The 14,456-nt window shown below is 37.3% G+C and overlaps 1 protein-coding gene across 1 annotated transcript in view; it reads right to left on the bottom strand.

Annotated features, from left to right (window-relative positions):
- The window catches only part of OFCC1 (orofacial cleft 1 candidate 1), a 449,171-nt gene that overhangs the window by 132,671 nt on the left and 302,044 nt on the right, over positions 1 to 14,456 (bottom strand). Inside the window, exon 6 of the mRNA XM_030929143.1 lies at positions 9,062 to 9,148. Within this exon, the coding sequence (XP_030785003.1) occupies positions 9,062 to 9,148 (87 nt within the window). The remainder of the gene's footprint in view (positions 1 to 9,061; positions 9,149 to 14,456) is intronic.

Here is a 14,456-nt window from a genome sequence, read left to right as displayed (position 1 = left end):
TCTCAAGACTGCAACATCAGCTCCTACCTGAGTTTCCAGACTGCTGCCCTGTGGAATTCAGATGCAAGACTGCAATTTCAACTCCTGCCTGAATTTCACATCAACTCTTACCTGATTCTCCAGGTTGCCAGCCTGTCCGAAGGATTTCAGACTTGCTATCCCAGCTACAGACTGAAGCAATTTCTTAAAATAAATGCCTCTCTATATATTGTCAAACCAACTGGATTCTGCTTCTCTGGATAATTCTAATACACCATTTGAACTTGGGATCCCTCAGAATGAGCTGGCTTGAAAAATGAGTTTGCTTTGTTTATAAAGGCAAAAAGTACTAAATGGTTGACCACACAAACTGATAGCAAAAAAGCAAAAGGGAAGTGTACCCAAGCAGGAATAAAATTTTAAGGATATTATACTGTAAACGGGGATAAAAATGAGGACTAACCTTTAAAGGTTGTTACGAAGTTTAAACAAGTGAATTATTTAGAACAGTGTTAAGGACAGTTCCAGGCACCTAGGAAGCACTCGAACGTTTAACTGGCATTAATATTTTCACCAGCAGGATTATTGTTATTATTTTTATTTTTCTAGGTATGCACTTGTCACATCTGCTCATGTAATACAATTTAGTCATCATAACTACTCCATGTGACATGTGTTATATGTTCATTTGGCAAAAATGACAAAGAAAGGTTAATTAATCGGTCCAGGGTCACACAGCTAGTAAATGATGAAGTCTAAGCATAAATTTAATAGAAATAATAACTATTAGAAGACATTATCATGATCAGCCCTCTTATATACTTTGAGGAGTTATTATATTATAATAAGGAAGACAAAATTATTGAGAAGCACTAGGCACACATGGTAAAATAATAATAATAATAGAATTATTCCCCATGAAATATACAGCAACTTGTATTTAATTTTTTGGCAAAAACTACAATATGGTTCTGGCATGAATTCATATACATGTGAAACTAAGAATTTAAATTGAGTTTTTTAAAGGTTACCTTTAAATTATTAGTTTAATACATAAAATAAGTTTTTACTTAAAAAGCATAACTTACAAGTATGAATTTCCATGCTAAGGTTGAGAACAGTATACTACTTGTCTTCTACCACCCCAAAGCATTTGTTCAAAAGCTAAGACACAGTCTTTAAAAAGAGTAGCACATAGTCTCATAAATTAGTGAATCCAAGTATGCCGTATGCCATTTTAAGATCCTTCAGCAGTAAATCTTAAATCATTTTCACCATTTAGGGTTACAAATTATATGCAATTATAGGAAATTGGGTCATAATTACTTTCCCCCTAAACTTCAGCTACATTTAAATATGTACAACCATGGAAAGCTCACATAGGTAATCAGTGAATGGTTATATTTAGAAAAGATAGGTGTGCATTTGCAAGAAACCATTTCAATCAATTTACAACTAATGTTAAAATAAAAGAGTGAAGATATTTGGTCTCTTACCTTGGGGTTCTCCTTGTCCGCTCTCATCAAAAAGCTTCGTTAATCGATTATAGAAAATTCTCTCATCATCTTGTAGGAGTGTTAAAAGAACATGTGCATGATAACTTTCTCATCAATTAATTTACAGATATGCAAACATAATTACAAAAAGAAATTATTATTATTATTATTTTTTTTTTTTTTTTTTTTTTTTTTTTTTTTTTTTTTTTGAGACGGAGTCTCGCTCTGTCGCCCAGGCTGGAGTGCAGTGGCCGGATCTCAGCTCACTGCAAGCTCCGCCTCCCGGGTTCACGCCATTCTCCTGCCTCAGCCTCCCGAGTAGCTGGGACTACAGGCGCCCGCCAGGTCGCCCGGCTAGTTTTTTGTATTTTTAGTAGAGACGGGGTTTCACCATGTTAGCCAGGATGGTCTCGATCTCCTGACCTCGTGATCCGCCCGTCTCGGCCTCCCAAAGTGCTGGGATTACAGGCTTGAGCCACCGCGCCCGGCACAAAAAGAAATTATTAATCATTATGGCTATTTAATTATATTCTGGGTCATACACACAATTTCTACTCAATTCGCTGCCTTGTTCTGAAAAAGAAAAACCTTTTGTAAATAAATGATAATTAGAACAATGATTTTTAAATGGATATTGCAAGACATGCATAATAGGATACTTTTCCATTAAAACTGATCTCATGTTGAATGAATTATGCCATCTATTACTCAAGAATCAATTCAGAATAAGCCATTTTGGTTTGTTACAATGTACAATAGAATATACAAGTGATCAAAATGAATGAGTGTTTTCCATTAGCTACTCTCTATATATCATTTTTTTAATATTTATATATAAGGAACAACAAATTTAGATGGTTCTGGATTATTTTGTATGTGCTATTGCAATATAGTAGGAAATATAGGGATTCTAAGTTCTTTTGTGAATTTAAAGCATTAAGGCTATGTCATTACCCCTCCAAACACACACACACACACACACACACACACACACACACACACACTCTATAAAAACATTATTCTGGAAGAGGGCCAAAAGGTCATCCAGCTGGTTATCCCTCTTTGGAGAATTCTGACTAATCCACAAGCTATTGTAACCTACATGCATAAACTATATGCAAAATCGGAAAATAATAAAATGTTACGCACTTACTACATAGTAGCACTGAAATCTGTATTCTATATTAACTAAAAGGCATTTGATGGTAATTAATAATAAAGCATTTGACGGATTGCTACTCCTGAACTCTCAGTAGTAAAAAGAGACATCATTCATTACCCTTTCCAAAATTTAGTGTAAAAAATAAAATCGTGGTGGTGGTGGGTTATTTACACTGAAAAACAGAATATAATTTATATTAAACATAGAAAGAAACCTACTTAGGGCCTTCCTCTTTATACCATTACTTCCAGGAAGCTCAGTGTAAAAATGAGTGCTTAATTAGTTAATAATATTGTCCTGTGTTTTTTGTACATTAACTTGTCCCTTTTTGCAGGTGTTCTCAAATTCCCCTTCCATCTTTACTCGAACTTTTCTATAATTATGTGCATTTATGTTTCTATTGTAGGCTACCTCAAATTGTTTTGGAAGTAAAGTATAGATTACAAACAAATAAATATAAGAACAGCTGCAGTGGCTCATAATACCAGCACTTTGGGAGGCTGAGGCAGCAGATTGCTTGAGCCCAGGATTCTGAGACCAGCCTGAATAACACAGCAAGACCCCATCTCTACAAAAAATACAAAATCTAGCCAGGCATGGTGGCACGTGCCTGTAGTCCCTGCTACTCAAGAGACTGAGGTGGGAGGATCACTTGAGCTTGGGAGATGGAGGTTGCAGTGAGCTGAGATCATGGCACTGCAACTCCAGCCTGTTCAAAAAAAAAAAAGGCACCTCAACTACTCAACTACTCAACTAAAGTGAAGATAGATGTGTGCAAGCAAGACTTCTGGGGTGTTCCCAAAATTCTGCCACACGAAATGCTGTGAACTTTAGCTTGCTTCAGACTGCCCCTCTCTGGAACCACCCCAGCAGCTCTGGTGTTACGTATCTGCGTAACCTTTAGCCCCATGTGACAGAGAAAGTGGAGAGATTGCTAATTAGCACTGGTTGACCCCTAAATGGAATAACTGTGAAGGTTTGAGTATCAAGCAAAAAGAAAAAGAGGACATTATGAATTGTAGACTAAAGGCTGAGGACTCATCTTCTCAGGGGGCGCTGAGCTGAGCTCTCTTTCTGCATACCCGCATCTTCTTGTTTCTTCCGTTCTCCTATTACAACTCCAAAAGATATTGTCATATGATTGAAATGTTTCATATTTTGCCACCACTTGGACAACGAGACTGAATCTCAAAACTGGCCAATAAAAGGCTTTTGGTCAATAGTTGTGTTATTACACTGAAGGAATTCACCAGTGGGAGCCATTATCAGAAGAAACCCCAAGTGACTGCGAATACTTGATCCAACCTCAAATATGTCCCTTTTTTTTTTTTTTTTTTTTTTTTTTTTTGACAGAGTCTCACTGTGTTTTCCAGGCTGGAGTGCAATGGTGCAATCTCAGCTCACCACAACCTCTGCCTCCCGGGTTCAAGTGATTCTTCTGTCTCAGCTTCCTGAATAGCTGGGATTACAGGTGCATGCCACCATGCCCAGCTTGTTTTGTATTTTTAGTAGAGATGGGTTCCACCATGTTGGCCAGGCTGGTCTCGAATTCCTGACCTCAGGTGATCCACCCGCTTCAGCCTCCCAAAGTGCTGGGATTACAGGTGTAAGCCACCATATCCAGCCAAATATGTCCTCTTTTTAAAAAGTATTATAATATTACTATATTACTACGTTACATATTTCTTATATATTACAAGTGACAATATATGATATACAAGTAGATTATCTATTTATATATTATATTATATATATTAATATATGTATATTACAATAGTTCTGGAAATAAGACCCTTTAAGTGGATTTACAAAAACTAATTTCCACTAGTGAAACAGGCCAGTGGACAATTTAAAGCCAATTTATCAAGACAGTAGCTTATAGAAAGTCAGATATGATCCAGGGAAAGTTAGCACATCACAAAACACTCTTGTCAGAGAGCAATTACTTATTTTACCCCCCAATTTTTTTTTTTTTTTTTTTGAGATGGAGTCTGGCTTTGTCACCAGGCTAGAGTGCAGTGGCACAATCTCGGCTCACTGCAACCTCCGCCACCCGGGTTCAAGCGATTCTCCTGCCTCAGCCTCCCATGTAGCTGGGATTACAGACACGCACCACCACGCCCGGCTACTTTTGTGGGGTTTTTTTGTTTTTGTTTTTGTCATTTTTAGTGTAATTTTATTTATTTATTTATTTATTTATTTATTTATTTATTTATTATTATACTTTAAGTTCTAGGGTACATGTGCATAACATGCAGTTTTGTTACATATGTATACTTGTGCCATGTTGGTGTGCTGCACCCATCAACTCGTCAGCACCCATCAATTCGTCATTTATATCAGGTATAACTCCCAATGCAATCCCTCCCCCCTCCCCCCTCCCCGTGATAGGCCCCGGTGTGTGATGTTCCCCTTCCTGAGTCCAAGTGATCTCATTGTTCAGTTCCCACCTATGAGTGAGAACATGCAGTGTTTGGTTTTCTGTTCTTGTGATAGTTTGCTAAGAATGATGGTTTCCAGCTGCATCCATGTCCCTACAAAGGACGCAAACTCATCCTTTTTTATGGCTGCATAATATTCCATGGTGTATATGTGCCACATTTTCTTAATCCAGTCTGTCACAGATGGACATTTGGGTTGATTCCAAGTCTTTGCTATTGTGAATAGTGCCGCAATAAACATACGTGTGCATGTGTCTTTATAGCAGCATGATTTATAATCCTTTGGGTATATACCCAGTAGTGGGATGGCTGGGTCATATGGTACATCTAGTTCTAGATCCTTGAGGAATTGCCATACTGTTTTCCATAATGGTTGAACTAGTTTACAATCCCACCAACAGTGTAAAAGTGTTCCTATTTCTCCACATCCTCTCCAGCACCTGTTGTTTCCTGACTTTTTAATGATTGCCATTCTAACTGGTGTGAGATGGTATCTCATTGTGGTTTTGATTTGCATTTCTCTGATGGCGAGTGATGATGAGCGTTTTTTCATGTGTCTGTTGGCTGCATGAATGTCTTCTTTTGAGAAATGTCTATTCATATCCTTTGCCCACTTTTTGATGGGGTTGTTTGTTTTTTTTTGTAAGAGGACACAAACAAATGGAAGAACATACCATGCTCATGGATAGGAATAATCAATATCGTGAAAATTGCCATACTGCCCAAGGTTATTTATAGAGTCAATGCCATCCCCATCAAGCTACCAATGAGTTTCTTCACAGAATTGGAAAAACTGCTTTAAAGTTCATATGGAACCAAAAAAGAGCCCGCATTGCCAAGACAATCCTAAGTCAAAAGGACAAAGCTGGAGGCGTCACGCTACCTGACTTCAAACTATACTATAAGGCTACAGTAACCAAAACAGCATGGTACTGGTACCAAAACAGAGATATAGACCAATGGAACAGAACAGAGTCCTCAGAAATAATACCACACATCTACAGCCATCTGATCTTTGACAAACCTGAGAGAAACAAGAAATGGGGAAAGGATTCCCTATTTAATAAATGATGCTGGGAAAATTGGCTAGCCATAAGTAGAAAGCTGAAACTGGATCCTTTCCTTACTCCTTATACGAAAATTAATTCAAGATGGATTAGAGACTTAAATGTTAGAACTAATACCATAAAAACCCTAGAAGAAAACCTAGGTAGCACCATTCAGGACATAGGCATGGGCAAGGACATCATGTTTAAAACACCAAAAGCAATGGCAGCAAAAGCCAAAATTGACAAATGGGATCTAATTAAACTAAAGAGCTTCTGCACAGCAAAAGAAACTACCATCAGAGTGAACAGGCAACCTACAGAATGGGAGAAAATTTTTGCAATCTACTCATCTGACAAAGGGCTGATATCCAGAACCTACAAAGAACTCAAACAAATTTTGTGTGTTTTAGTAGAGAAGAGGTTTCACAATGTTGGCCATCATGGTCTCGATCTCCTGACCTCGCGTGATCCACCCACTTCGGCCTCTCAAAGTGCTGGGATTACAGATGTAAGCCACTGCACCCAGCCTATATTTTCAAATATCCGATGTGAACTTGTTATCTTTGATAATGGAATGTTAGAAAATGGAGCTTACTGTATGATGAATATCAGACTAATCTTGACAGATTTAGTATCTGGTCACATGAAGTTTATGGGTTAATATGAAAGTGCAGGACTCTACATTATTCACTGGGTTTTGGACAAATATGTATCACATACATATTATGTCTGAGACACTAAGTGCTGAATATACAGCATCCGATGAATAAGATGCATAGAACTCCTTCCCTCATGGAGTTTCCATTATATTTTCTTTTCTTGATACCACAAACAGAGTAGAGCTTAGCTATTAGGAGTGATCCTTTGGTTCATGGAAACACCCTAGAAGGTGGTAGAAATATATAGCAGACTGATCTTTTACCAGTCACATTTGGCCCAGTGCATCTCATTTATATCATGTGAACACACAGGGTTCCAGGGTAACAAAACATAACTTACAGAAGATCTAGGAGAATGGAGAAAACCTATTTTTCAACCATGAGTTCCTAAGCCATAGCATGTGTAACAAAGAGCCTAGATAGATGAAATGAAGATACATAAATCCTTACCTATTTTGAGAGAAAAAGAAATCTAAAGGCCCGGTATGGTGGCTTATCCCCTGTAATCCCTGCACTTCAAGAGGCCGAGATAGGTGGATTCTTTGAGCCCAGGAGTTTGAGATCAGCCTGGGCAACATGGTGAAACTCAATCTCAATTAAAAAAAAAAAAAATTAGCTGGGCGTAGTGGTGCACATCTGTAGCCCCAGCTACTCAGGAGGCTGAAGTGGGACAATCACCCGAGCCCAGGAAGTTGAGGCAGCAGGAAGCCGTGATCATGCCACTGCACTCCATCCTGGGTAAAGGGAGTGAGACGCTGTCTCAAAAAAAATCTAAAATCTCTTTCCAATATATATAAAACGTATCACGTAGTGAAGAAGGAACTTCAGAAAGAAGAGGAAAAAAACGCTGAGGAAGAAATGAAAGGAAAAATGAAAGCAGAAGAGAAGAAAAAGGGGGAAGGCAATTAGAAGGAAGTGGAGGAAATAAAAAACAATCGCGAAGGAGCTCATTAGAAAGGAGGCTCATTAGAAAGGTGGAACCCGCAGCTGGTAAGGGGGCCAGCCCCCACCTCCCGCAGCACACACCAGCACGGATCTGACTACAGGTAAATACACAGAAAGAGCTTCCTGCTCTGAAACGGGGGACCCCATGTTAGCTGCGGGAGTTGGACAATAGTAACTGACTAGGGAAGGGAAAAGATGACCAGCAATACTTTATAAAACTTACCTGTCTGTAGTTAGAACCATTCCTTATTCATTGAACACAACTTATTAAGTTACCTTTCCCAAATTAGGGAGTCTTTGCATTACAAACATTCCACCAAATATAACTATATATTGTGATTCCTAAGAAATTTAAACAGACTTCAATGGTAATTCAATCAACACCCCTCCCCAGAAATCACTAGAATTGTCTCTTTCTCCCCAAGTGTGTTTGGGTATATAGAAGGTTGAACTTTTCCAGCCTCACATCCATCCTGGCTTTTGAGCTACCAGTGGAAACTGACTCTGAGACTAAGTCCTTGTCTTATCTTGCACATAGGTCTTTTGATAATATCTGTGGATTCTGCATCATTTAAAAATAGGTTATCGAGAGCTACTTTATAAAATAATCTTTGCACTATGCTTGAGTCCTTTTTGTGAGAATTTACCCTAGTGTTTTATTAAAAAGTGCAGACTCAATGACCGGCACCCACTGGTGGGATATGATCTAGACTGTAGCTGATTCTAAGTAACATTTGTCATTGTCAATATCGCATCAATAACCTTTATAAAAACGCTATTTTGTAAACTATAAAATATGCATAATACTATGCACTTAAGGAGCAATTTTGAATTATTATTTTACAACCACAACTAGTATTAGAGATTATAGAAGAGGAAATTGCTATCATATCACTTCCCCTTCATAATTCTCAAAAGTGAGGTGGTGGTACCATGAATTCAAGGAAAGAACTTCAGTCATCACAGGATATGGAAATCCCACATGCTAGATGCAGTTTGTTGAAGAATGCTCATTTTAAATTCAAAAAGCAGAGATGCATTTGAAGGTGATGATGCTCCTCAGACACATACATGGGCCTTATGATGGCATCAAACTGCTCACAGTAGCATCAGATGGAAGCACATTGCTGTTTCTTCCATCTGACCAGCCCACTGTCCTTGATGAAAAATTACCTTCACTGCCCATCATGTTGTTAGTGGTTAAAACTTATCATTTAAATTGTAAGCTGCAAAATCTAAATGGAACTGCATGGGTGATCTTTGTCACCTCATTTTCATGAATGGAAAAGAATATTCTGACACAAAAATTACATACTTAATTCTAGCTCACCTTCTCTGCTGACCTCCATCGCACACTGCCTTGGGTTTATTTCCTCATCCATCAGTGGGTCAAAGTAATTTCTGCCGTATTCATTTCCTGTGGAAAGTATACGAGGTAAGGGTCAGTGATTATTAGAAGCACATGAACCAAAATGTTAATTTTGAAATCGACACCAGCAAAGAAGGACCATTTTAGCTCTTTTATAAGCTTAATTTTTTTACAAGTCTTCCAGGCCTCCCTTTTTTGTAATTATCATCTTGCAAAAGGTCAGAAAGGTAATTCAAGAAACAAGTTCATGCTATCTTTCTGTTGCTAAAAAGTTAATGAGAAAATTATCAAATGTAGACTTTAGAATAATAATGAAAAACTTAAGCCAAACTATTTTAGGATATACTCATGAAATGGAAGTAGTTGGATTATAATGATGTGTAGAACTCACTGATGATTATATTTACTTACTTATATTTCACTAAGTGTATCATGATATTGTGTCCAGAATTCCACAGGCCATTTAGTACTATCTTAATTATGAAAAACTACAGCAGAATGTACATGTTGTTAGTTAGGTGAAAAGAAAGAGAGAGAGAAAGAAAGGGAGAGAGGGAGGGAGAAAAGAAGGAAGGAAGGAAGGAAGGAAGGAAGGAAGGAAGGAAGGAAGGAAGGAAGGAAGGAAGGAAGAGAGGGAGGGAGGAAGGAAGAGAGGGAGGGAGGGAGGGAGGGAGGGAGGGGCTTGCTTATAGATCTTTCTTATGTCAACTTCAGTAACATAAAGGGAAGATACAAATGACTTAGCCATAAATTTATCCCACACACATCAACAATCTCAACACCACTAACCAAAATTTCTCACATCACATCTCCCACCTACTCTCTCCTTATCTTCATGATCAAACTGTAGCATGAGGTATAACTTTGTAATAGAAGAAAGGGTCTGCTATTAATTTTCCAAATCTAGTTTCATACTTCCTGCAGACTGAAATGTATATGTCTGTGGCTAGTGAAATGAACACTACTCTGATGATAATTCAAGTTGCCTCAAACATTGCAAAAGAAATAAAGCCTTGTAGAATGAAAACAACTTTGAAAGTATGGTTCGCAGGGAAGGATTAATACATAACAGGTATACTGTGATATTCTTTAGTATATTTGTTTTAGGATCAAAAGTAATCCAAATGGCAGCTCCTTTTCCAAGGCTAAATGAAATTTTGATGTGAACCTAGGTTTAATTTCTATTTCTGGACTGACACATTTTTGTGTCGGTCTCTGTTCTATCACGCAGTTAAGTACAAAAACTGAAAATCTGCTTTACCTTGAGGTCTCAATAAGGAAAGAATAAATGAGTTTCATTTTTGTTACTTTATCTGTCAACAACTACTAGGCTGATAGGAATCTTGGTGGTATGTAATCAAAGTCTTATGTACTGCAATAACACCATTCTTCCTCATTCACTTTTTTTTTTTTTTTTTTTTTTTTCTCTACCACAAAGCGCTGTGATACTCTAACTATGCCCTTCCATATGCTGGTAAAATAATTCACCTATATTAGCACAAGGATGGTAGCATAGTCCTTATATTGTCAATCAACTACTGGTACCCATAGTCTGGAAGGTTCTCCAATCCAATATAGAACTCAAATTATTTGTCTTCTATAACTGACTAGTAAATATTACCAAGATAATCAAAACCTTGGAGGGTGAAAAAAGTTAAGTCATGTTTAACCAAAAGTCTGGAGTAGTGTATTTAGTTTTTAGGTTCTCAAACCATTTGCATCCCTGTTGTCAGTGGAGATGTTGGGGTCCTGTCCAGCTGCACATGAATGAGGCCTGCACCCTGGGAGCCTTCAGACCACCATTTCCCTTCAGAGCTCGATGCCTCCACACATAACTGGAAACAGTGCCCCTTAAGGTCTATACAGATTGTTCCTTCTGTGTTTCATGTGGGTTGACGTACATGTGTTAGGTTACAAGTGCCAATACTGGAGGGATTCATTTTGCGTTTCCCATTCTCGGATCCTATGTACAGCATTTTACAAGGAAAGAATTCTGAGGTCACTTGAGCAAAGAGACAGCTTTGACACTCTTAGTTCTGAAGTCCTTTGAACATCCCCAAGTTCTATACTGTAATGCATATCTAGAATTTACGTATTTTTATAATTTAAATGCATTTTATATTAATTTTACATTCTGTTAAGCATTGTTTTACAAATATAGTTTATACTCAACTATTGTCTGTCTTCCCCACTAAAATATAACCTCTGTGAATGCAAAGACATTATTTCTTAGCTCACTGCAGCACCTTCAGTGCCTAGAATATTACCTGTCTTATAATATGATCTGAATTCCTTAGTTAAATAAAATTCTCTTGGAAACCTATCGTAATTACCCTAATCCTTTCATTGCCTAGATGTTCTCTCTTGATTAAATAACTTTTCATCACCTTTTATTCATATTTTTTCTCTAGTTCCCCCATCCCATCTCTCCTCCCCATCATCACCACCTACCCCCACACTTTTATTTTTAATTGAGTGCCTTCTAGGAACTGAGCACTGTCTGAATTTAAAAAACAAACACAACAACAACAACAACAACAGGAAAACTATGACCCCTGCCTTCAGAGCAGGGGAGAAGAAGGAAGCTAAACATATATAATCTGGTATGATTTAAAGAATGGAATTCTGGTTGAGAATATCAGAGAAGCATCTACCCAATACTGGGGGTGTCAAAGAAGACTTCTTGGAGAAATGGCTACTGGAAATAAGTTTTTGGAAAGGTGATTAGGAATTAGCCAGTCAGAAATACAAGGGAAAGAAATTTTTGACATCTGGGCAAAGGAGAAAAGACTCCAGGTCATAAAGTCATGGAAAATACAATTTGTTGGTAGATGTTCCTCAATTTTTCTTGACCTCCTAAAGCTACAATTTAATAAAGTGAATAATGGAACACAAACTTCTTCACTAGCCCCAGAATCAACATTAACTAATGTTTTTGCTGAAATGCCTAGTGCACTGTTGTATAGTGTCACCTTCCAATGTTTCATATTCATTCATTCCACCAATACTTATTGAGTGCTTATTATGGGACTATAGTAGTAAAATGAAATACCCAAAATCTCTGTCCTCACAGAGCTTATATTCTGTGAGTGGAAGAATAAGCACAATAAATGTGTATATTTTATAGTTTATTAGACAGTGAAAAGTGATGAGAAAAAAGTGCCAGGTAAGGATGGTCAGACCCCCAGGAAGGGGGGAGCTGCATCTCTTGCCTCTACCTTTGTGTCAAACAAAGGGTGCCACTTAGGATTAAGCCACTATGCTTTCAAGACAATTGAGAAAGTAAAGCTATAATGTATTTATTATTATTTTAATAAGCTATCCTTCTAATTGCTTGCGTAACATAAATCAGCCTATGAATCAAATAAAAACACACTCGCAAATATTAAAATGATTGTTTCTTTCTATTGCTATTCCTTGTCTTCATAAACCAATAATTTAAACACAGCAGGTAGAATTTAGAAGAGTAAACACACGGAACCTGTTATAAATTTAGAAACAATGGACTCCATCATAACAGTAGCTCCTTTTACTGCCTTTCATTGGATGGAGTCAGGACTTAATGAAGTAGGATGGTTTTAAGGATATGGTGTATATTACCAGAAGGTAGATTGCTAATAGAATCAATTCCTAAAATGTCCTAATCATTCAGAGTATGCTTTTGGATATATCTAGAATCATCTCACAGGAAAATTAACAGACCCACTGAGAAATTCAAAGTAGGGCATTTAGCAATACAAAAACGATAGATTTTAATATGGCTGATATTTAACTCCTTGTAATATTCAGATGAATATATGCCAATCCCATGTGTGTGTGTATATACTGTATATACACATATATATGTTGAAGTATGGTTCTACATTGAAGCAAACAGATGTGATATATAAACCAATAAATCAGTAAATTGGTCTTCTCAATACTCTTGATACTCTATTTTTGCTTCCAACTTCCTAGTATCAGCTGCTTAATGTCTAGAATCGCATTAGTTAATTCATTTCTCGTGCTATCTTTTATTGAACTAGGAGAGGAAAACACACACACTTGCCTTCTGCCCTTCCACACATATCAGGTTTTCCTATCATTTAACTCAGAGCAGCACAGAACATAATCAGAGCTTTTACTTAAATTACACTGTACATGAACTTTGGTCAGGAAACCCTCTAGTGTGCACCCATGCAGTTCCTTGGGGGCTATAAGAGTGAGAATGAAATTGCCCACCAGAGGAAGGTTAGTAACAATCATCGAAGTGTCTTAACTCAACGAAGCAATCACTTCCTTTCAAATCAGCTACATTAGCTAGAGAGGAAGAAAACCCTAATGCATTTGTGTGTTTCTCAGGAGTTTTTTTGTTTTGTTTTGTTTTGGCCCCGTTCTTGTTCTTTTCCTGTAAATCCACCTGCTTCAGCTCAGCTTTTCCTCGCCGATAACTGTGTTTTCTGTAATATACTATAAACTAAATAACTAAACAATTCATATTTTATGATTACAACCATGCACCAAAATTTTACCACAGAGGACATTCTCCTGAACAGCAATCTTTTTAAAGGCATAAAGCCTGGAAAAATAAAATTAAGTTTGATTCCTATGAACTTTATAAATAAATTTGGGAAAATGTCATATTTTTTCCCACTTTGAAAATCCAATACAAGTATCTCCAGCTGAAAACTTTTTGGTTTTACTTCCTTCCCAAATCTTGTGGGTATCTGATATATCAGGTGATTTGAAAATCTAAATAGGATTAACAGTTGCAGTTTGCTAACAAATTCTAATCAATTGATCCATATTCTTTCTTCCCCAAGGCCCTCCCTCACGGTAAATTATGAGGCACTTTAACTTGCAAATCACCAGAGTGCTGTGGAGTGGCTAACTACTGCTGGACTTTATCCCACGGTACCCCAAGGCATTCATGCATCATGTGCTCACTGGACCTAGAATCCTCAAGGAGCTGAAGCACGTCCCTAACTTCTAAACAGGAAGATGCTACCAGTACGTAAGTAATTGTGGTAATTCAAAGGTTAAGTATAAGTATGTTGTTTTTTCTCATATTTAAAAGTTCCCCAAAAGTCATATCAAAGTACGGTTTCTTTCCTGCAAGTTTGAAGCTTGACAACACTAGCTTACATGTAAATAAGTTAATGAGTAGAGTTTGGAAAGTTGCCTTTCAGATTATAAAGTACCTGATCTTAGACATCAATCACCCTTCCAATCTTTCCAATTTTGCCTTCATTCATTTAACAATTCATGCTCCTCGTGGATCTAAGATTACTTATATATATGTATTGTATTTAAGGGCTCATTCTGGTAATAGTCTTTCAGCACACTGAAACACACTCCGATATGAAACAATCAATAT

This window comes from Rhinopithecus roxellana, chromosome 4, assembly GCF_007565055.1.
Source record: "Rhinopithecus roxellana isolate Shanxi Qingling chromosome 4, ASM756505v1, whole genome shotgun sequence".
Lineage (NCBI taxonomy): Eukaryota > Metazoa > Chordata > Mammalia > Primates > Cercopithecidae > Rhinopithecus > Rhinopithecus roxellana.
Note: the sequence above shows the minus strand (reverse complement) of the source record. Positions and strands in the feature narration are given on the sequence as shown.